The 25,137-nt window shown below is 45.2% G+C and overlaps 1 protein-coding gene across 1 annotated transcript in view; it reads left to right on the top strand.

The window, feature by feature from the left end:
* The first annotated feature begins 23,406 nt into the window (after positions 1-23,406).
* Positions 23,407-25,137, top strand: part of spdef (SAM pointed domain containing ets transcription factor) — a 120,419-nt gene continuing 118,688 nt past the window's right edge. The window contains exon 1 of the mRNA XM_086011516.1: positions 23,407-23,856. Coding sequence (XP_085867642.1) covers positions 23,421-23,856 — 436 coding nt within the window. The 5' untranslated portion in view covers positions 23,407-23,420. The remainder of the gene's footprint in view (positions 23,857-25,137) is intronic.

Below are 25,137 nucleotides of genomic sequence, written 5' to 3' on the forward strand. Positions count from 1 at the left end.
CCTCAGCAAACATCACACACCTATTCATAACGTGTTCTTGGGTGTGTGCCAGACCAGGTCGAAAATAATGAGTAAACATGAAACCACCTACAATGTAAAGCAAAGCGGCTTCACCTGTGATGGCTGATCACCCGCAAAGTATTTCTCCCACAGAAAATCCAGCATAAATTTTAAACAGACAATTGCAATTGTATTCAGATTATTTTATTACAATATACAAAGAGCACAGTCCTCGCTAAGCGGAGAGCTGTGTGCTTTGAAACCTTAGGCGTCTATTTGTTATGCTGCTGTGTAATAGAGAACGGTTGTATACAATAGTTATCACCTCCTTTTGTGTGTATTGTACGTATATGACTAATGCACTGACTGGCGACTATTTATTTTACCCACTTATTTCTTAAGGAGACATTATCCCTCTCTGTTGGTTTTTGAAGCTTTCACAAGCTGAAGGATAATATTTTGTAAATATGTATCAGCATTCATGACAACCTGGAAAATGAGAAAAAGCTGACCGATGGACGCAATAAAGCCGACAACTCGAAAATGAATACAAGCATACACAAGGTCACATGACATGTAGCACCCTGAGAAGGAAGGTGGTGGGTCCAAGGCCCAAGCGCAAAATCCAGGCTGACGCGCCAGTGCAATACTGAAGGAGTGCTGCACTGTCGGACCGAGGGCCCCGTCTGCCCTCTGAGGTGGACATAAAAGGCACTGGCCTAGAAATTCAGTTGGCTGCGCCAGCCGTTAGCGCCTTAGGAGGAGTAGATCTCGAGCGCTAGGCGCTTAGCGCCCGGGCGCAGCACGATCTGCGCCTCGCCCCAACTTCAGTAGACATTTAGCACCGGCGCAGTCATTGCGTGCGCTCATCTGCGCGCGCAGATCATGACGTCATTTCGTCGTGCAACACCCTTTGTGCGCCCGGAACCGGAACTTCACTCGCGCCGCCCCATTGTGCTCCTGGCGGCCCGAACGACTGTGAAGTGGAACGGTACACAGCCGAGGCGGGCCGTGGGGAGCGCAAATTAAAGGGCACTCCTGCAGTAGAAAAGGCAGCCGCTTTGCAACGCTCCTTCTTTGGGAGGAGGAGGAGGAGGAGGAGGAGAAGGAGGAACAACAACAAAGTGATGGAGAGAAGCCCTCCCCAAAAACACAAATACACTAGTCTCGGCCTGTCAAAAAAACAAATCCACCCTCCCCCTTTAAGAGCTCACCGGAGCCAGAGTGTCTGCCGGCAATCAGCAGCTCGCCGCACCTGCCCTGCGCCCAACTTCCGGTGTTAGCGCCCCGGGCTGCCGGCTTAGCGCCTAATGATAGTCGTGCATCGCCTGTTTTAGCGCAGCAGCAACCTCTTAGGGCGATGCAACTGAATATCGGCGAAGGGGGCTCGACTTTGCGCCGGGCGCAAACTTTAGCGGCCGCCCGACTTTACCGCCCCAAAAGTGGCTATACTGAATTTCTAGGCCACTATTTTGAAGAAGAGCAGGGGAGTTCCGCACCAACATTTATCCCTCAACCAACATCACTAAAACAGATTATCTGGACATTATCTTATTACTATTTTTGGGAGCTTGCTGTGCGCAAATTGGCTGCCGTGTTTCCTACATTACAACAGTGGCTACACTTTAAAAGTACTTCCTTGGCTGTAAAGCGCTTTGGGACGTCCTGAGGTTGTGAAAGGCGCGATATGAATAGAAATCCTCTTTTCCTTTATTGCACAAATAATGACAGTAAAAGTGCAGTGGGACACAGGTTTGTAATTTAAGCTGTGGGTATACCCAACACAGTTAATCCCACAACCCTGGGCTCCAATGGACACTCACCGTGAGTGGGGGTTGGAGGAGCAAGGCTACAGTATTGTAGCTTTGCCCAGTTCCTCCTGCAAGCGCAGCTCCCTGCTGGAAATGTGGGGCTGCGAATTTATCCCAAGCATTCCTTCACTCATATTGGAGGAAATAAACCATAGGGAATATTCTGTGATCTGTTGCTTCCTGTGGAGAGTGCTGTTCACACGAAGCGCATCACGGGAAATCACGGGCACTCGGGGTATCTGATTTGCTGGCCATTCACTTCAAAACGAACGGATGTTAAATCGTGAGCTAGGTGCCCGTAACTTCCCAAGATCAGCTCTCTGTCAGTGCCGCTCACACTGGGGTCCCAGATCATAGAATCGCCCTTTTATAAGAACACAAAAGCCTGAGGGGATACAAGTATTGATACAAGACACAAGTCCGGCAACGCCTCGATTAAAAAATGCTCATCCTTGTTTTCAAATCCCTCCATGGCCTCGTCCCACCCTATCTCAATAATCTCCTCCAGCCCAACAACCCTTCGAGACCTCTGCGCTCCTCCAATCCTGGCCTCTTGCGCATCACCGATTTTAATCGCTCCACCATTGGCGGATGTGCCTTCGACTGCCTAGGCCCTAAGCTCTGGAATTCCCTCCCTAAACCGCTCCTTAACACCTACCTCTTTGACCAAACTGTCCTAATATCTCCTCATGTGGCTTGGTGTCAAATTTTGTTTGATAACGCTCCTGTGAAGCATCTTGGGACATATTACTACGTAAAGGCACAATATAAATGCAAGTTGTTTTTGTTGTTGAAGGCACAGGATTTACTTTCTATGGAGATCTGGGGCAGGCTACCCCAGGCAAATGTGATTTGTGACAGTTTATTTGATGCACTATTCAGAACTTTGAAGTCGACAGTGATTCATGTCTCCCCTCCGGAATCTCCTCCACAATTCTTCTTGGTAGGTGTGCTGTTATGAATAAATAATTATTAATTTTTTTTAAATGGACATTTAAAATATTAAAAGTGACAGTAACATTTGATCTTGCAGTTTTCTAAAATGAAGAAACCTAAAAGTGTCTTTCATCTGAAGTACAACCAATTTTAAAAACGATATCTGATCCATCGGTCACTGTTAAATAGCAACCAGTCTAATTCAATATTGGGGGAAAAATATCAAAAATTATTGTATGCTTGAGTGCTTCCTAGCAAAAGGAGCGGATGGGTGAAGCATGTAGGATAGGGAACTTCCTTACCTCGCCCTGTCACTCTATCAGGGCTTGGATCCCAGGAAGGAGCTATATCTGGCGGAGAGAAGCATCTCCCTCCAATAGGAAACTGGTCCAGGTCAGGAGATGGTCTGGTGCATGAGAACATAAGGAATAGGAGCAGGAGTAGGCCATATGGCCCCTCGAGCCTGCTCCGCCATTCAATAAGATCATGGCTGGACTTCTGCATCAACTTCACTATCCCACCATATCCCTGGATTCCCTTAGTGCCCAAAAATCTATCGATCTCAGTCTTGAATATACTCAACGACTGAGCCTCCACAGCCTCTGGGGCAGAGAATTCCAAAGATTCACCACCCTCTGAGTGAAGAAATTTTTCCTCATCTCAGTCCTAAATGGCCGACCTCTTATCCTGAGACTGTGACCCCTGGTTCTAGACTCCCCAGCTAGGGGCAACAGCCTCTCAGCATCTACCCTGTCAAGCCCTCTAAGAATCTTATATGATTCAATGAGATCACCTCCCATTCTTCTAAACTCCAGAGAGTAAAGGCCCAATCTCTCCTCATAGGACAGCCCTCATCCCAGGAATCAATCCAGTGAACCTTTGCTGCACCACCTCTAAGGCAAGTATATCCTTCCTTAGGTAAGGAAACCAAAACCGTGCACAGTACTCCAGGTGTGGTCTCACCAAAACCCTACATAATTGCAGCAAGACTTCCTTACTCTTATACTCAACCTCCTTGTAATAAAGGCTAACATACCATTTGCCTTCCTAATTGTTTGCTGTACCTGCATGTTAACTTTCTGTGATTCGTGTACAAGGACACCCAAATCCCTCTAAATCCCAACATTTTCTAATACCTCACCTTTTAAAAAATATTCTGCTTTTCCATTCTTCCTACCAAAGTGGATGATTTCACACTTCCCCACATTATACTCCATCTGCCACCTTCTTGCCCAATCACTTAACTGGCACTGCTTCCACCTCCCCTTAGCATGGAGCTGGTCTGTCCCAGTGTGCCCTCCCCGCTGGTGCTTTCTGCACTAGTGCTTAGTGATCAGATGGCATTAGGAGCACTGACAGCTCAGCCAGCCATGTGTCTTGTTGGCTCAGTAGTAGCACTCTTGCCTCTGAGTCAGAAGGTTGTGGGTTCATAGTCCCACTCCAGAGACTTGAGCACAAAATCTAGGCTGACACTCCAGTGCAGCTCTGAGGGAGTGCTGCACTGTTGGAGGTGCCGTCTTTCGGATGAGACAATAAACCGAGGCCCCGTCTGTCTCTTGGGTAGTCATAAAAGATTCCATGGCACTATTTTGAGGAAGAACAGGGGAGTTCTCATTGGTGTCTGGGCCAATATTTATCCCTGAAACAACATCACTGAAACAGATGATCTGGTCAATATCAAATTGCTGTTTGTGGGACCTTGCTGTGCACAAATTGGCTGCTGCATTACAACTGCGAATGCACTTCAAAAGTACTTTATTGGCTGTAAAGCGTTTTGGGACGTCATGATGTCATGAAATCCGCTGTATAAGTGCAAGTCTATCTTTCTTTAATGGTCAGGCGCCTGTCGGATCCTGGAACATTACTTTGGGACAGAACATCCTCTCCCTATGGTGATAACATTATGGTACTTACACTTTTTCTGGCTCAGTTACAGGAGGCTGAAGTTCCGGTGGCTTTATTCTCTGTAAAACTGTCACTTTCCAGTTCTATTTAATGAATAGTACAGCTTGTCTGTGCTTTGATTTGAATGGTTAACGTTGGCCTTCGACACTCTTTCCTGTCTGTGATCCCACTCACACAGTCCGGCAGACTTGCAAGTCCAACCCTCCATTGTTTAGCGAATGTTGTGCTCATCCAGGTAATGGGATGGGATGGGACACTTTCTATTTCAGGGACCCAGTGCCAGCAACTAGCACTCCCAGATCAGATGTAGCACAGTTAGGTGAAGTGTAAACCTCCCTCTCATCTAGCCTACATATAGTGATGGAATACTCTCCACTTGCCTGGATGAGTTCAGCTCCAACAACACTCAAGAAGCTCAACACCATCCAGGACAAAGCAGCCCGTTTGATTGGCAGCCCATCCACCACCTTAAACATTTACTCCCTCCACCACCGGCCTACCATGGCTGCAGTGTGTACCATCTACAAGATGCACTGCAGCAACTTGCCAACGCTTCTTCGGCAGCACCTCCCAAACCCGCGACCTCTTCCACCTAGAAGAACAAGGATAGCAGGTGCATGGGAACACCATCACCTCCAAGTCACACACCATCCTGACTTGGAAATATATTGCCATTCCTTCATCGTCGCTGGGTCAAAATCCTGGAACTCCCTACCTAACAGCACTGTGGGAGTACCTTCACCACACCGACTGCAGCGGTTCAAGAAGGCGGCTCACCACCACCTTCTCAAGGGCAATTAGGGATGGGCAATAAATGCTGGCCTTGCCAGCAACGCCCAGATCCCATAAACGAATGAAAAAAAATATGCCAACCTACAAGACTCCGAAGAGCTGACAAGCAGCTTGAAAAAAGCTGTGACAGTGCCCAAAAAAACTGACAACTAAAAAAAACAATGTACAGTACAACTGGAAAAATAGAGCTGATCACAGGTTTATGATCATGGCCACTGCCTTAAGGCAACTAAATAAGTTAAATTTGTTTTTTATTACATTGGAATTCAGGATTTTTATTAGTGTTTTGGGGATCACATTTCCCAATGCAGTTTGTTTTCCTGTGAAAAATGAAACCCAATGGCCTCACCTATGACCTATGAAAAGGAGTTACAATGGAAAGGCAGTGGGACATGAACTTGTCATACCACAAACTGCCGCCAAACCTAATGTTCCATCATTTTCCCTTCCAATGTTCCATCAGTTGTATTATGAGAAAAAAAACTTCAAGTACACAAAAGTCCATAGTTGCATTTTTTGCCCATCTCCTCATTCATACCACTTGCGTGGCATCTACTAAAATAGCTTTTCTGGCTGTGCCTGTCTCTCTTGGTTAGAGCAGTTTCTGGTTTGTGGGGGATTGTGGGTAGCATGATCCACCATTGTGCTCAATTTTAAAATGACAAACACGTAATGGAAGCCGGAATCCTCCAATGCTACGAGGAAGGGAGCAACCTTTTGGCCTGGATCGTGGCTGTGTGTTGCCAAATAAATGAGGTGGATGATAGAGTGGAGCAGGTGAAAGCTAGTCACTGTTCTGTCCTATCACTGCCCTATCCTGTCTCCATCTACGCCCCAGGGTCTGGTTCACTCTGTCTGTCCTCAAACGCTCTGATAATTTGTCCCCTCGCCTGACCTGCTCTCCTCCTCTGTCTCACTCTCCATTAATCAGCAAGCCGTAATTGAAGTAAAAAAGATGGATTGAATAACGATGTAACGTCTGTTGGTACTAAAGTATAACAAAGCTTTAAAATACATGACAGTGTGATGTCAAAGAATAATTAATGCTGTTCAAAGATTAAGATATAGTAAAACAGTTTTAATAGCTGGATTGCTTTATTTGGCAATATTTCAATGACCGAAAGTTGGGAGATTGTCCACAGGTCTATTTTCTTAATGAAACAGATATATCTGAATTGCCAGGATGATGTAAGAAATCTACTAGGCACTTGGTCTAAGCGTTAAACAAAGCTTTAATCAACTGTTTTACAACATGGAGGTCTAGTTGTGTCCTTCACTAGTTTCTGTTAAGAATGTCCTGCGCAAGCTGGGCCCGTGCCCGAGTATTTATACTCTCCCTGGACAGCGCCACCCGTAGGCCGCTCAGTATTATTTCATAAGACTTTCTTTCATGAATGACTGATTCATGTCACTGGATCTGGACTGAACCGAATTATAGGAATGTTAATTTGGGTTACAGGCATATGTCTGACCTCATCCCTCTCAGGAGCATTTTGGATTTGATGAAGTTCAGATGTCCTTCTAGACTGCCCCGATTATCTACCTTCCCCTACTGGCCATTTCTGTAGGGGAAAAAATGGAGTTGCGCCCCCTTTGGGGTGCTAACTTCGCCGGGGCGCTACTTTTAGCGCTCCAGAAAAATTAGCGCCGCCCGTGGCCGATTTTCCCAGGTAGCGCCCCGAGAGAGAGGAGGGGCGCAACTGGAAGCGCCCCGCGTCCCTCTTGGCCTCTTGGGGCGCTGCAAGGGAATATCGCGGCGCTATGCGCCATGGTACTACAGGCCTTCCTCCCCTTCTTAAAGGGGAGGGGCCTGGCGTAGCGCATCCTGGCACCCAGTTGGGCCACAAGGGATCGGGAGTGCTGGCAAATGAGCCCAGCACTCAAGAAGAGTGCCGGGCTCACGGAGAGCAGGCGGCACCCCGCTGGGGGGCTTCACGGGGGCCGGGGACAGCAACGGGGGCAGGTGCTGGCAGGCGGCCAGCAACAAAAATGGCCTCCCGGCACCTTGCCTTTAAATAGCGCCGCCCCGGCCACAAGCAGGGCCCCCTGACCCCATCGGACATAGCGTTCGGCGGTAATTCAGGGGGCGCTACCGAAGATCACAGCCGGGGCGCTGCGCACGGTGATGATGTCATTGCCAGCGGCGCAGCACCACAGAGCGCTAACGGTTACCGCTGCCGCTAACCTCCCGCTGAATTTCGCAGGAGGTGTTGGTGGCGCCGCGCCCGGGCGCTAGTTGCTTTGCGCCCTGTAAGTGCCCTTTTAAGGCACTAACAGGAGGCGCAAAGCAACCAAATTTTGCCCCCATAGTCTTTTATAGTGCTAGCTAATTTGTATTTGATAAAGTGTCGACTTATTAGGTGGAATTACATCCATTTGAATCTGGGTGCAGACTTTACAACAGCTGTAATCCAAAACAATCCATCAAAAACAGAAGAGAATAAAGGCGTTTAAAATATCTTATTTTCATTGAACTAGAGCTGGAGAGGAAAGTGCCAAAAACAACAAGCTTAAAATCTCAATTCTGAGATGATGGGTTTGAGATGTCCAATTTCCCTCGTGTCTGAGCTCTTGCACTCCTGGCCAGCCTCCCATTTTTCAGCCTCCATAAACTTCAGCTCATCCAAAACTCTGCTGCCCATATCCTAACTCGCACCAAGTCCCGCTCACCCAACACCCTTGTGCTCGCCAACCGAAATTGGCTCCCGGTCCGGCAATTCTTCAATTTTAAAATTCCCATCCTTGTTTTCAAATCCCTCCATGGCCTCGGCCCTCCCTATCTCTGTAATCTCCCCCAGCCCCACAACCCCCCGAGATATCGGAGCTCCTCTAATTCTGCCCTCTTGAGAATCCCTGATTATAATCGCTCAACCACTGGGGGCCATGCCTTCTGTTGCCTGGGCCCTGCCTAAACCTCTCCGCCTTGCTACCTCTCTTTCCTCCTTTAAGACGCTCCTTAAAACCTACCTCTTTGACCAAGCCACTGGTCACCTGCCCTAATTTCTCCTTATGTGGCTCGGCGTCAAATTTTGTTCTCGGGAGGTTGTTGTTGTTTAGTAGCTGGCTTCACTTCTTACCAGAACAAGCTTTAAATATTTGACTTTGCTTCCAATTCAGTATTTATCTATTTAAAGAGTAGACATATTGCCAAGTAAAATAATGCAATTCTTTAATAATCTTTGAAAGGTATTAATTATTCTTTTAATTGCACACGCATTGTGAAGCTTTGTTAGACTATGGCACCTACAGGCTTTGCATAGACTCATTCAATTTGTCTTTTGTATTGTAGTTATGGTGCTTGGTCTGATCCAGTGACCTCTGCAATAGTCATGAGCTGCGTTGAAGCCAACTCCTCATATCCCAGTGACCCTGTTTCATGTTTTTGTCCAAACTGAAGTCTGTCAGACTGGGAGAAATACTCTAGCTGGGCAATGCTACTCTTGGCAGGCAGACACACCTGTTACCTAGAAATGCTGGAGGCTCGGAATCCATGTCTATTTGAGTTTCTAGCCTGAATAATTCTTCTGTATCAGGAACTAGATTCAGCTATTCATCCAGAATGCTATGTCGGTCACGAATGACTCTCGTTGTCATTAATCACAATCTCTCGGGCCGTAAATTTATTCTCAAACACTAAAGTCTCAAGCGCTAATACAAAAATGTCATCTGGTGAGGTATGTAGCCCGTGGTTACGCTTCCTCTTTCACGAATGGCTCGCCTGTCACTAGAAAAACATATCAATTAGCAGGGGTTCAAATAGCCCACCAGACAAGACTAAGGGCATTGGTAAACATCTGAATGCAAGTTAAAGATCATTAGCAGCAGACAGCCAATGGGGCAGTTGATTCTTTGCGAACGTTTGAAAGATTAAACAAAGTCTCTGGTTGCCCGAACATTTTGATCTTGACTTTACACTGCGTTCCTACCGCAGTATCTCCCAGAGGCGGGATGTCACATCCCTTGCATAACTGCACTCCAGGTGACTCCACACCCAGATTGCATCATTTCGTGTTGATGCAAATCCAGAAACCACTTTGCATGGGCACAAGTTATGTCGAAAGGCTGGCCTATTAAATTCAGACTCAGGCCTAGGTGGCAGGAGGCCAATGCCCAAGAGCAGCAGAAAATGGAAACTGATACCACGAGGTAACAACAAAACTTTGTAGATTCCACGACTAAGAAGTGTTTGAGAATCAAACCACAGATAGGCTGTAACTGTATACTCTGTCTGATAGTGTTCCCAGGAATCCCAGGTCATCGTCATACTTTTCCTATACTCTGTCTGATAGTGTTCCCAGGAATCCCAGGTCATCGTCATACTTTTCCTATACTCTGTCTGATAGTGTTCCCAGGAATCCCAGGTCTTCGTCATACTTTTCCTATAGACTCTCAAATCATTCTCGCGCATTTTTGATCAGTTCATGTAGGGGACGAAATTGGGTGTCTTTGCGACCAGGCACGGCGCTGACATCAACTCCCGCCATATTCGGCGGGAGTTTTGCGGCGGCGTTGCGGCCTGATCTCCTTCACCCAGAGATCGCGACGTCATCGCCGTGTGCATTGCCTCGGACCCAAAATTGACTTCCGCCCCCTGCAGCAGCGCCAGTCGATAACACCGACAGCTGCAGGAGGCGCACATCGGGCGGCCGGCCACTTCGGGGGCGATGATTAAAGTCAAGGTGGCCCGAGGTAAGTAAAAAAAACTTACCTTTGTTGTTCCGCTTTTTCTCACGGGTTCCTGCCCGCGATTGATCAGCCCAGCACGCTGCTTGAGCGCCAGGCTGATCGCGCGGGATCGCGGCTGCCTTGGTGGTCCAGGTAGGTACTTTTTAAATTGCAGAGCCTGCAGCGATGGCCCTTCCCTTTAAGGGAGGGAAGGAGTCTTTGAACGTGGCAGTGCCGCACGGCCCAGTGTGCAGCGCTGCTGAAGTCTCCACCCCGCCTACTGCCGATCGCGCTCCATGAAGGAAGTGGAACACTTGACTTAACACTCCACTTCCTTCTTGGAGCACAAAAAACTGTTTTTATGTTGGCCCAGAAATTCGGGTCGGGGGCTTCCCGCGGGTGCAAGCCCCCGACCTGCACTTACCTTGCGCGCCGGCAGTTGAGCTCTGGGCTCCTGTGGAATTCCGCTCCGGGGCCTGCTCCAACTCCCGGCGCGCTGTGCTTGCGTGTCCCAGGGGCGTAGTTAGTGCGATGCGCCCCCTGGGATCACGTGAGCCATGGGCAGCCAATCGGAGGAGGGAAAAGCCCATTCATAAGATTGACAGGAAGACCTGTCTAAACTTATGAATATACGAGCCCCAAAATAACAGTAAACCTTCAAATAAAAAAAATTTTAAATCACACTTTTTAAATAAACTATAAATAATTTTATAAAAAAACGGGGCTAAAAATAAACTTACCTTGCTTTAAAGTATTTAAAAATAATAAACCTGTGGAAAAATTGTTTTAACTTTAATTAATTGACCACTTACCTTTTAAAATGCAGGCCATACGCCTGGTTTTTACATTTCTAAAATCTAAAGACTTACCCTCACGGAAAAACCTGTAAAAAAAAACGTAAGTTCAAAGCGCACGCGCAGACTCCCGCGCGCACGCATTCGACCTCTGAACCCCTTCGTTCAGAGGAACAGAAGTGCCGGTTTCCCGCGCATGCGCAGTGCATGCAAGAAACCGGCACTTCCATCGGGTCCACGCGTGAGTACCCCGTGCGTACTCACGCGTTGGGACCCGAATTTCTGGGCCAATATTTGGAAACATTAGCACCTGCCGCTAATTTTCCAAACTTTTAAGATTTAATGGCCCAAACGGGACCATAATGAATTTCTCCCCCTGTATGTTTTCTTATATAGAGCCCAAAATGGAATCACAGCAATTATATGAGCAATAAAATAGGAGTCTTTTACTACTGTAAATTGAAAGGAGGTGCGATTGTTAAAGCACATCCCGTCAGTGTAATTTTTTTAATTAAGTAATTTTTCCAATTTTTTCCCCCCTCTTTTCCTGAAGGCACTGTCTCTTGCTAGTGCATGGTTCCAAGGACTCCACTAGCCATCTTGCGTCTAGCCCAAGTGATCTTGCTTGTGGAAGCTCGGGCAGTGAGTGTCAACAGTGTATTCGATGATAAAGATCATCACAGCTGAGCCCACTCTTGTGTCAGCTGATGTCCACATGCGTGCACTTTTCAGTAGGAGGTACTGGGCAGTGATCAGGAGCTGGAATCCTGGTTGATTTCCTTCCTCCTCTGTAGCCAAGGGGCACTGAGGCTAGCTGAAGTGTTTCAACTGCTTCCCTGACTGAGATCCGCTGACTCAGTACAGACGGCTGATCAAACCTGAGGCCTTCCTGGTCTGTTTGGCTCGGTACTACATCAGGCTTTACCCACAGAGCCATCAGGACAGTCGACAATACTTTCCTCAAATAATAAAGATCTACAAAGTATTAAATTGCACCACTTGAGTGCACCATGCACTTGGTCGTGACATTTTAGGCCCTGGAAACATGTGGCAGCCATTTTGAATAATGACAGAAAACAAGGCCCATTATTTTCCCATTTTCATTCCCACGTCCAACGCAGGCAGAATTTTCCTGTAAAATACACAAATTCCTGTAGACAATTTAATTGATGACAAGACCACCTGCTGTAAAGTTCCTACAATCTGTCAACTAGGACTCAAGAAATGTGACAGGGTTATAAATATCTTCAGGGCAACAGTCTCTGTAACTGTAGCAAAACCCCGCGGAGGCTGGAAATCTGAAATAACAAGAAAATGTGGGAAACACTCAGCAGGTCGGGCAGCATCGAGGAGCGAGAAACAGAGTTAACGTTTCGAGTCTGACGAAGGGTCCCTGACTCGAAACGTTAACTCTGTTTCTCTCTCCTCGACGCTGCCCGACCTGCTGAGTGTTTCCAGCATTTTCTGTTGTTATTTAAGTCTCTTTATCTGTAAAGGTTCATGCAATTTAATGCTAAAATGCCTTTAATTAAGTCATTATACAGTACAATTTATCATATTGAACTATCTGTGTATTAGGCTCAGGCTACCTCATTGTCCCTTCCTCCCACATCTTTACTGAGCTGGCAAGAAATAAAAGATTGCATCTAACATTGACAGTTCCTGAAATATGTGGGAATCTCGGTCTTTGCGCAACCTTCTGCAGTGAGGTGTAATGTGTAATGAATTACAGCGTAAACCTGTTTAATGCTTCAGCAGCTTTATTTTTCTTGGACTAAATGTAAGAATATCCAGGGCAAAGTGACCACAAGCGTTCACTCTTTTTGCCTGACTTGGACTTGCTGTTATTCACAGGTTCATGCACCTGTGGACTTCAGACACACTTAAGTGGCCAGTAAAGCGGAACGGCGATCGGATTTTCTGACAGTGTTTGGTGCCACTTACCTGTGAGATTACTATCCCTAAAGAAATAAAGAACTTGCATTTCTATCGCCCCTTTCACAACCTCAGCACGTCCCAAAATACTTTACAGCCAATTCATTATTTTTTTGAACTGTAGTCACTGTTATAATGTAGAAAACGCAGCAGCCAATTTGCGTAATGCCAACATGATAAAGACCAGATCATCTGTGTTTTTTTTTAGTGATGCTGGTTGACGGTTAAATCTTGGCCAGGACACTGGGGAGAACTGCCCTGCTCGTCTTCAAAGTTGTGCCACGAAATCTTTTACATTCATCTGAGGGCAGACAGGGCTTCGGTTTAACATCTCCTCCGAAAGACGGCACCTCCAACAGTGCAGCGTTCCCTCAGCACTGCACTGGAGCGTCAGCCTGGATTATGTGTTCAGGTCTCTGGAGTGGGACTTGAACCCACAACCTTCTGACTCAGAGGGGTGAGTGCTACCCACCGAGCCACGGCTGATACAATTAATATGCAATATTTAACCAAACAATCAACCCCCATTCCAAATACTTTGGGGGGGGGGGGAATTTGCCAGTCCTGGGGAGGCGGGTTTGGAGGCGGGACTGCCGGGAAAATGGCAGAATCTGGGGGCGGGTGCCCATCCCGCCCCCAACCCGCCTCCATGCCATTCTCCCAGGAGGCGGGTACCCGACCCGCACTGGGAGCCGCCTCCCTGAGGCGGGAAGGGGATTACAGCCACAGGTAGTTAACAGGCAGTTAAGAGGATTATCCCCATTTTACCTCTGCAAGTGCAGGCTTCCCGACGACGGGAAACCCCGCCAGGGTCAGTGAGGCGAGTAGTGGGTCTGCGGGGGTCGGAGGGGTCCAAAAGTGTGCTGTGGAGGTGAGTGATGGGTGCAAGTGTGGAGAGGTAAGTGTGTGAGGTGAGTGAAAAGTGATAGAAAATGTTTACTTACCTTTGTTCCTTAATGCAGGCTTCAACAGTTGGGGAACCGGAGACTCCCGCATCTCACCGGCAGAGATGACAGAATGGCTGAGCATTCTCCGATGCAATAGCCATCTGATTTCTGCTCAGCAGATAGGTTTGATGAGTCTTGTATACAAGGACTCATCAAACAACAGAGAATGTCAGTGTTTGACAGCTTCACAGAGCTGTCAAACGATGACAAGTCATCTGTCAAAAATTTTTGACCGATGAAATGTCGTATGCTGACGTTCTCTGTCACCGCCTTTCCCTTAATTGACCTGCTAAACCCACTGGGCGAGCTTAACAAGGGCAATCAAGGGAAAATAGCGTGAGTTGGCCAGAAGTCAATGGAGGCGGGACTAAAACCTGACAAGTGGGAGTCCCGCCTCCAAAAGCTCCCCATTGGCAAAATCCAGCCCAATGTACACAAACCCAACTGATTTTTTTTTTGTGAGCACCGGAATTAATGGGGCGTTGCCACAGAAACAGAAATCTCTCAAAGTGACAGCATCCGCTCCACGCACCCCTGTACACATCAAGCAAAGTTCTACCTAGGGTTTTGTAGCTGTGTTCCTAATCAGGGAGGATGGCTCTGGCCACCATATATGAATTCAAATATTTATTTAGCTTCTATTTTGAGTTATTCCAGAGGAAATTATTCAGGGACAGTCAGAGGATGAACACTGATGGGCTGGGTGAGGTGTGCCTTCCAGGGCTGAGTGGAGCTGAATTACATGCATAAAATTATCTAGAAATTACAGCACAGAAACAGGCCATTCAGTCCAACTGGTCTATTCTGGTGTTTATGCTCCACAAAAGCTTCCTTCCACCTGACTTCATCTCACCTTATCAGCATAGCCTTCTCGTCTTTTCTCCCTCTATCTAGCTTCCACTTAAATGCATCTGTGGTAATTGCTTCAACTATTCCATGTGGTAGCAAGTTCCAACTGCACTAAAGATACCTCAATAAATAACTTTTCAAACTGAGGTATCCTGCAGATGATGACACAATCCTAGATACCCCCTTCAAATATTGTCACACTGCCAGCAACTCCCTACCATACTGACATATATCTGGCAACCCTCTCTCTCCTAACTTTCAAATGGCAGTACCCTACCCTAGGGATCCATTTTCACGGCGACGTTATCCACTAGTAAAAAGTGTTTTCTGGAGAGATAGCACTGTTTTCCATTGTGTAGTTGACACTGCCAGTTGAAAGTTATGAGAGGGGGTTGTCAAATATATGTCAGTATGGCAGGAAGTTGCTGGCAGTGTGACGATATTTGAAGGGAGTATTTAGGATTGTGTCATCATCTACAGAGAACCCTGAGACCATGCTAATATTTACAAGGGGTTGCCCTTGAAACACTCCCAGTGACCCCCGCACACATTTGCCCACACCTGTGGACCCCATTTTCTGAGAAACGGTGACAGCTGCCAAAGGAATATAATGCTGTGACTGCAGAAATTGTTATTTTTTTATTAATATATACTGCAACAAGAATAACTTTCGAGTGAGTCAATAAAATACAGAAGCTTAATGATTTCTCAGATCTCCTTGCTGACCATTAGCATCGAGGGATCCTAGTTTATGATCCTACCTATGCTTGACACTGACACAACAGAATAAAAAGATTGACTTGCGTTGATAGAATGCCTTTCATGCCCTCAGGGTTTCCTAAAGTACTTTACAGCCAATTAAGTACTTTTTGAACTGTAGTCACTGCTGTAATGTAGGAAACGATGAAGGCATCGTCTTCATTGAAAGTGGTCCAATCTGAAAAAGATTATGGGCATCTCCAGGCTTCAATAGGACAATGTTTTCCAAGCCTGCCCTTCCCTTTCCAGTCTCCTGTCACCGTCACTTTGAGCGGGACACCAGATTTAGTGACTAATGTATCGGTGATGGAAGCAGCAGGGGGCGTTGGTCGAATTCAACTCCGAGAGACTATTGACAAGCCTCCTGCTTTGAGGTTTGTGAAAGAGAATGATCTCCGCTAATGCCTCTTAATGAAGTTACTGAATTTACAATAATGGAATAATTCAGAGTCCATTTTTACTATATGGGATTCACTTTATGGGATTCTGCTATTTTCCAGGATCTTCACTCATGTTTTCGGAATGACATTCTGTGATTCCATCTACTTATAATTAGGCACACTGGTTTACAATGACTAAATTAGTGACTTCCATTTTTAACTTATTGGATTAAAGGATTTTTCCTCATGATTTGGGGATTGTACTTCATCATGTTCTATATGTTTAGAGTTAGGGCCTCTCACTTTGGATGACTGAGTAAAATGACATTCTGTTTGTATCATGTAGGATTCTGTGACTTCCCAGGGTTTTTATTGGTGTTTTGGGGATTATGTTGCGCTTCCATTCGTTTTTGTGTGAAATTTCACAGACCGATGACCATATTAATAACCCAGTAAACACAATGGCTTGAATAGTTAGGCTTTGAGTTCTGGGCCCAGGGGCGCCCAGATTTCATGGTACAGCCAAAGTTCTTTCTTCATGTGTTCCTTGGTGCGGAGGCACCTATGAATCTTACTGATGTGCCTCAATAAATCCGAGACTCGATGTTAGCGAAACAAAACAAGGCTTTTATTGACTTAGAAGGTAACACACAGAGGAGAATGTATCTTCCATCCAGAGGTCTGCCGTACTGGATGTGCTGCAGGCTGGGCCAGCTTACATAGGAGCCAGGTATGGGCGGAGCCCTACACACAGTACAATACAATGGAAATGAAACTGCAACCAACCACAGTCACAGGCAGAGAAATACTGATGAGTGATGAATGGAATATTTCATCACACTTACTTGTGATTTTGCATGTGTCTCTTTTTGTCAGACTTCATGTTGGTGTTGCCCGTAATGCAGTCCTTGATAATAGCGCAGTTATCGCCCCCCCCCCCTCCCCCATTGCTCTCCTGGTTTCCATGGTTTATACGTTGACTGTTTTAAAATCATTAACTACATTTTTTTTAAAAACAGGTTATGTACCATCGAGCCACTTACATGGGACATCACCGTGATGAAATTGGCATTTGACCCTCCTGGCTTTACTTTTTCACCTAACCAAAAAATGTTTCCAAACATGAGGAAAACGTCCCTTTAACACCGTTTATGCAAAAACAGAACTTTAACCATTAAGGAGGGTAAAATTCAGCTTTAAAAAAAAAAAATTGTTCTTTTGGTTTTTGGAGTTGAAAGATTTGACTTCAGGTGTTTGGAATTCAATGTTCAGATGCCACTGCTCCAGAAAAGTGTCCCTGACATAAGTCTTCATCTGGGAAAAAGGCAAGTTTGGAAGGGGCTGTGCAATCTTTGGTCGGGTTTTCCGATGGTGTTTGGCAGTACAATGATGTAATTCATACCAGAAAAACTGCAAAAATGTTATTGTGTTGCTTGTGCGTTACATTATGATTGGGTTCTCTCTGTGAAATGGTGCCAATCTCCCCCAACCTCTTCTAAGCAGAAACTTATTATTAAGGCTCAATCTGAACTGTTTTTCCTGTTAATCTCAAATGAAATACTTCACCCCGTAACAGAGCAGCAACAATTTGCATTTCTATAGCGCCTCTAATGCAGTAGAACGTCCCAAGACACTTCACAGGAGCGTTATCAAACAAAATTTGACACTGGAGTACTGGCCTAACTGAAGCCTATTATTTATGTCCTTACTTAAAGCACAATCTCGGTTTCTGTTGGGCTGCTGTTGGACCAATAGAAATAGTTTGTAGTGCTCCCTGCACCAATGGATGGTCATCAAGCTGTTGCAGGATTTAAAAGAGTGAGCTGCGGGGGTCAATCCTCTAATCACTTAATCCAATCCTGGGCAAATAATGGAAATCAAATCCCCACAGTAACACACAGCCTCCATGTGTAGCAGAAACTATGGCCTGTGAGATGCAACACTGTGAGATCAAACTCGGAGCGACAGCCCACCTTTCAAAAGCATGATTACAGTCTCAGTTGCCCTGCCTTTTCAGTCACTGTGACGAGTGATTCTCAGTAATATCCATAATCTTTAAAGAGGTGGCCCAGTTTAGAGATCTCCGCTGGGTTTTATTGAAAAAATCTAATTGACGTAGTTTTTAATCAATTCCCCAAAGGTCATTCAACAACAGCTGGGCATGTTAGTTCCAGGCAAAATCCACCCTTGAAATCCTTGTACAAATATTCCCCTTTCTTTTAAATGTAGATTTTCTCTATATTTGTTTTGGAGTCTAGAGGGGGGAAGCTGTCCTAGTTAAGCAGTAATTCAGGGAGTGTTTGCTGTGTTAATGTGGGAGTCATTAACCACATGTGCTGCTTTGGGCATTGTGATAGGTTGGAAGTTATAGTAATAGTCATATATCAAAGGCTGTAATAAATCAGTGGCTGTGGGTTTATCAGTGGCTGTGGGTTTATCAGCGGCTATAGAATAACAGAGGCTGCAGGGTATCTGCTTGCGGTGTATCTGGCTGCGGTATGTCACCAGATCACAAGATAATTACAGAAGACAAAGACCATTCGGCCCACATTAGTTCATCCATCCAGAAAATCCCTGGAGTTGCCCCATTTTAGAATCTGATTGTTAAATGGTTTGGGGGGTTTCATCTCCAGTACTCTATCCAGGAGTCCATTCCATGTGTGAAGAAGGATTTCCTGCTATCAATCCTTAATTTATTGTTTACTAGTTTGTCCCACTCTTACAATTTAAAGTAATTTCCAGATTTACTTTTTCCATACTGTTAACTATCTTTTATACCTTTAGAGATAGGCATCTCCTTTCAATGCTGAAAAAGCCAGGTTTATCCAATCTTATTTTATAACTCAGATCCTTGGCACGTGGAAGCAGCATTGTGGCGATTCTCTGCACTGCCTGCAATGCTTGAACGCCTCCCTTGTAATCATACTGGACACAGTACTCAAGGTGCGGCCTCATCCTTAGTTGTTTCAACACTATTCATAGATGGCTTCTGCAGACAATGTTCCTTCCTGTCTGCAATACTTTACACTGCATTAAATTTCATCCAAGTATGCAAACCATTAAAAGTTAGTGTACAGCTACAAAAAGGCTATTGGAAAGTTGGCCTTTATCTCAAAGGGGCTGGAATACAAAGGGGAGGAGGTGATGCTTCAGTTGTACAGAGCCTTGGTCAGACCCCATCTGGAGCACTACGTTCAGTTTTGGGCACCGCACCTCAGGAAGGATCTATTGGCCTTGGAGGATGTACAGCGCAGATTCACCAGAATGATACCAAGGCTTAGAGGGTTAAATAATGAGGAGAGGTTGCATAAACTTGGCTTCTATTCCCTTGAGTATAGAAGACTGAGGGTTGATCTGATCGAGGTGTTGGAAATGATAAAAGGATTCGATAGGCTATATATGGTGAAACTATTTCCTGTGATGGGGGAATCAAGAACATGGGGACATATTCTTAAAGTTAGAGCCAGGTCATTTAGGAGTGAAATCAGGCAGCACTTTTTCATACAAAGGGTAGTGGAAATCTGGAACTCTCTCCCCGAAAATGCTGTGGATACTGAGACAATCGGAACTTTTAAGACTGAGAGCGATAGATTTTTGTTAGTTAAGGGTATCAAGAGATATGGAGCAAAGGCAAGGAAAGTGGAGTTGAGGTGCAGATCAAGCATGATCTAACTGAATGGTGGAGCAGGCTCGAGGGGCTGAATGACCGACTCCTGTTCCTAATGTTCCTATCCTCCATTTCAGTTCACTTTGTAATTTCTGAGCTGCACTCTCTGATTCCACTGTCCTCCTAGTTTGGTATCATCTGCAACTTTGACCAGTTTCCATCACGTTTCTGAATCTAAATCATTGATGTAAATGAGGAACAACAGTGGTTCCAACACTAATCCCTGGGGCACCGCACTCAGTACTCCCCACCAACATGACATCATTCCTCTAACCTGTACCTGTTGTTCTGACCCTTTTTCTAATTTCTTATCCATTCCCAAGACTTACCCTGAATCCCCACAGCCTTGTGTTTAACTGTGTGGAACCTAGTCAAATGCCTTTGGCAGTCTAGGTACACCACGCCTAGGGTTTTCCACTTGGGACGTTATTCTGTCTGAATCCATGTTGACAGGTGTTTACTAGGTTATTATTATAGAGTCATAACGGCACAGAAGGAGGCCATTCAGCCCATCGAGTCCATGCCGGCTCTCTGTAGAGCAATCCTCTGTACAGCAATTGTACAAATAATCCTCACGTTTATTCCTGACAATTGATTCCATTCTTTTGCACAGGATTGAAGTTAAACTAATGAGTCTGTAGTTTCATGTGTCTGTTATGTCACCCTTTTTAGAGTTTGTGCGCCATGTTTACTGGTTCCAATCTATTGGCACCTCTCCAGTGTCCAGTGACTCCAATCGGAATGATTTTCAGTGCCTCATAATACTCCTTCCTATACCTAGTCACTCTTTGTGGCTATGGTATATTGGTCACTATGGTATATGGTTGTGTGTATATTAGCTGCTGTGTTATAGGCATGCCTGTGATTTATGAATGGCTGTGATATATAAATTGCCATGGTATATCTGAGTTTGGGGTATATCTGAGGAGAGGGTGTAGTATATTAGAGGCTGTGGTCTCCGGTGGCTGTGATATATCAGTGGCCGTGGTGTATGAATGACTATGGTTATCAAGGGCTATGGTACACCAGGGACTGTAGAATAGCATCAGCTGTGCTATATCAGCATTTATGGTATATCTGAAGATGTTTTGTATATCAGAAGGGTTGCAGTGAAGAGCTAGAGTACCTAAAATCTATCTGAAATAGTTATTAAACATCACTGGGATTACAACCATTGGAAATTTCAGGTTAAAGATCCAAGACCAATGGGATTTTCAAAATAGGATTGTTGTTGTGAAAATTGCAATGGCTTTTCCAATATTCCCATATCAGTCCAAGCTTACAATTATGGATTTGTAGATTGCAAGCCAGATAGCTGTGATTATAATGGCCATAACTGAGATAACTTTCTAACTCATATTCACAGTGTGCCCTTAAGCTGTGTTTAAATTCTAAATGTTGGTACTTTAACCTTCCAACCTCATCAGTTAAATTATCCATCAACAAGAGATCAATTAAAGCAAAGAAGGCAACAGTGAACAAGGCAGGGTCAGATTTTCCAGTGAAAAAACACACTCATTCCAACTGGTGCAACTGTTCTACCTTATCTCCACTTTGGCCTGGAACTAATCGGACTGTCTGGAGCAGTATCTATAACTAACTGTCAGCTCCTACTAAAGTTAAAAAAGTCCAATTTGTAATAAAATAAAGAACAATTAAAACAAAACCTTTTAGGATTGCTCCTGGTCTCCACTATGCTTTTTAGTTATTTCCCTCCTCCCTCCCATTTCAGGTCCTTGCTGTACTCTTGGTTGAAGCGGAACAGTCAAGACCAGCTCCCAGGGTTTGACGTCTGTAATTGGTTAGTAAGAGCTGTGACTATCATAGAATGATACAGCACAGAAGGAGGCCATTCGGTCCATCGTGCCTGTGTCGGCACTTGGAAAGAGCGATCCAATTAGTCTCACTCCCCTGCTCTTTCCCCGTAGCCCTGCAAATTTGTCCTTTTCAAGTATTTATCCAATTCCCTTTTGAAAGCCACTATTGAATCTGCTTCCGCCGCCCGTTCAGACAGTGCATTTCAGATCATAACAGATTGCTGCGTAAAAAAAAAATTCTCCCCATTCTCACCTCTGGTTCTTTTGCCAAATATCTTAAATCTGTGTCCTCTGGTTACCAACCCTCCCGCCAGTGGAAACAGTTTCTCATTATTGGGTAGCAATAAGCAGCAGGCTCAAATGTGTTCAATCTCATGACTGTTTGAATACTCAATAGTTCCTTCAATTATTTATATCATTTTTAAAAAACTTTTCGTTCACTGCATATTCTTGGCGCGTGCAGTTAAAATGTAACGAGATGCTGCTTGACAGACTGTTCCAGATCAATGCGATATCGTACAGTGTAACAGATTGTTCCAGATTAATATGAAAGGATCACTTGGTGACCTGTTACGCAGAGCCCCAGCCAATAACGGACTGACATTGATGGCAGTCTGAGTGGAACAGCGATGCCCAAGTTTCTACGACCTTGCTATTTTAAAGGCAGATGGTGTGGGCGGAAGACTAGGAGGAATCTAAAAGCACAACCTTGTCGCCAGGTGAAGGCATCACGCTGTGCAGCACGAAGCCATACAGACCAGAAAGGCTCTGCTTAGCTGTTCCATCCCTGCTAGAAGTTGACCTCAGCCAGTTGGATGTTCTAAATGGCCTCAACACCTGCGTTAGGGAGGGAAAAAAATCCCCAGTACTTATGCAGCTTATTGCTAGCCAATGATCCCTGCTTGAAAATGCATGTCTGTAGACATCAGGTGGAAACTGGTTCAGGCTTTGGCTGTGGTGCCTGTCACAGGTGAATAGCTCGCAGAACCTCACTGTCAAGGCTCACACAAGGAGAAAGGCCGCTTTGGCGATTCTGCAGCAGGTGTCACCGTCTTCAGGAGGGGAGGGTGGGAAGACGTAGGTAAAATTCGCAGGCCCTGATTTTCCGTGGGTTCTCCAAATTTTCTGCTGTAACTTTGGCAAGAGATTGGCGGAACCCCAGAGAAACAGTGTAAATGGATGAAAGTGGTGTTCGGGTGGACGACCTGCCGGTGGCTCTGCGGAACCTCAGGGCCACGGTGTTTAAATTATTGGACTACTGACTGAGCTGTTTCTGTTATATTAGCTGTGGGCGAGGGATTAACGTTATTATCTTAATTAGGAGCACCGCTACTCTTTAACCAGCACCTTAAAACTGTTGGTGGTGAATTAGTAATATTGTGGTTCTGTCAATTAAAATATACGAATTTTACACACAAATTTCCTTTCCAGTCAAACAGTGTATTTCTGTCAACCTGCCAGGGAACAGACTGTGGCTCCACACTCCCACTCCACCTGCCGCCTGCACCTATTTCCCAGGCAGTGTGCAGGATGCCGACAGAAGAGGTAGCCTTACTTCCACGTTTATCAGTACAGCAGGCCCTGACGGAGATGAGAAAGTGTGCGAGTTGGGGTGTGTGGAGTGACTATATAAAAACAAAACTACAAAACAATCTTTTAAAACTAGGACGTGTTAAGCTTAAGAATGATCAAACGTCATTGTCTAATTCTTGTTCATCTTCATGCCGTCCAGAATTAAATCCTCTTCACTCGGTAAATGGCAAAAGAGTCGTTGCAAGAAAGAGATGGGCCCTTTTAATTAAAAGTCATGAAAAGAAAGTCAGATGTTGTCTGTTTAAGTACCAGCTTTTCTTTGCACAAGAAAGAAGCTGCAATTTGGATCCTGTATTTGGACTAACGGCCGCACTTAACGTGATCACCCATTAATACAAGCTGACCCATGAGTAAAACGTTCATTAAAGCCCATTCAGGAGTCACTGGGATATTTAAGTGACCGACTGACCCTATAATCCCCTGTTTCTAGCTTACAGCCTCCCAATGGGTTCAATGAACAGTATTGCTGTGATGCAGTCAATATTCATCAGTCTATGGAAGGTGTTATTATGCTATTAAACATTTCTCTCTTCTGGTTTTTCTGTAGATCTGAAGAGTTTGCTTGAGGTGATGGGCAGTGCTGGTCGGCGACTGACCATGCTGCAGCAGAACCGAACTGCGGACGCAATACTGACCAACCTGGAGAAACCCGGCCACCCAAAGGGCCTCGAGTGGACCGTGGTGGAAGCATCCAGTAACCCCTCAACCCCTGAACGGACACTGCCTGTCTACTTGTCCTACTTCGACATGTTGCTAACTGAAGACTGTGCGTGGCTGGCTAAGGTGGAGCGTCCAGAGATTGACCACGGCTTGAAGACTGAGCAACACAAAGAGCCCGACCAGTGCCCCATAGTGGACAGTCAGGAGCTATGTGTGTCCACGGAGCTGGACTATCAGAACGGAGTCCACCTGGAAGAAAGATCCCTAGAACAGGTTCAGACAATGGTGGTTGGGGAAGTCCTCAAGGAAATAGAAACAGCCTGTAAGCTACTAAACATTGCAGCAGGTAAATGATACTGAATGTAACTCAAATGATTGGGTTTAACAGCAAGTCTGATCAAAGCCATTGTTTCAACCTTTCACGGAAGTTATACCTGAGTCTGAACATAATGCTCTCGTAGAGCTATGCTAGGCTCATCCTGCTCTCATCCATTGTGTTCCAATCTCACAACTGTTAAATATTCATTAATTCCTTATATTATTAATATCTTTAAACAAATTTTCACTAATGAATGCTCTTGACACACATTATTTAAATGTAATACAGTTACAGTATGACAGACTATTCTAGACTGGTGTGAGAGCAAGCAGTTGTAACAAGGTGAACTAGATTAATCTGATACCGTCCAGAATAATTGTTGATAAGAGACTGCTCGGAGCAATGTGATACAGATTAATACATTGTGTGACATAGCTGACTGATCGAGATTAATGTACTACGATGCATTAAAATTGTTTGCTCTTGATTAATATGACACATATGTCACATGACAGATTGTTCTAGATCAAGCAGCACTGTACAATGGGACAAAGTTTGCTTGCTCTGTATTAGTGTGACTCTCTGCATTGTTCTACATTAATGTGAAATACAAAGAGAGTATCTGTAAGTTATGTCGTGGATTATGCCACACATGTCACAGCATCTCTCCCAGGTGAATCAGTGTGAGTCTTATACTGCGTCGCTCTGCAGTGTGCTATGCCTTACGGTATCTTATCGATCCTAAAACAATGGGATACATTGAGCACTCTCACTTTAACATTGAACAATGCGATGACATGCACAGTGTCTCAAACAGCAAATCTACAGCATATCGAGTGAGGAAATAAATGTTTTAACTGCGAGCAAACGTGAACCTACCTTGAGCAGTTAAGAGGTTAAACAATGAGTTCACAACCTCAAGGCTCTATGTAAATGAAATGGAGACAATGCAACAAAAAAATCTAATAATCAGTACAACTTGCATTTATATCACACTCCTCATGCGCAGAAGATGTCTCAGAGCACTTTAGAACAAAGGGAGGAGAGGGATATGCTGGACACTGAGCATGGGTGACTGGGAGGGAAATGGAGAGGCTGGAACCAAAGGCTTGGTGAAATTCGGGGAGGATTTGAGGTGCCAAGGCAGAGGGGACTGGATAGAGAATACCAGAGGGCAGGAGTAGAGAGGCAGAATAAGCAGTCGAGGATAGTGCAGCAGAGGGAGTGAGAGTTGAGGAGAAGTCCCGTGTTAGAGGGGCGAAGAGTGTGCGTACCCAGTAAAATCCAGTTTGTAATAAAATAAAGAGC

Source organism: Somniosus microcephalus, chromosome 18 (assembly GCF_052327205.1).
Source record: "Somniosus microcephalus isolate GS21.2 chromosome 18, FLI_Smic_1.0, whole genome shotgun sequence".
In the NCBI taxonomy this organism is placed as follows: Eukaryota; Metazoa; Chordata; class Chondrichthyes; order Squaliformes; family Somniosidae; genus Somniosus; species Somniosus microcephalus.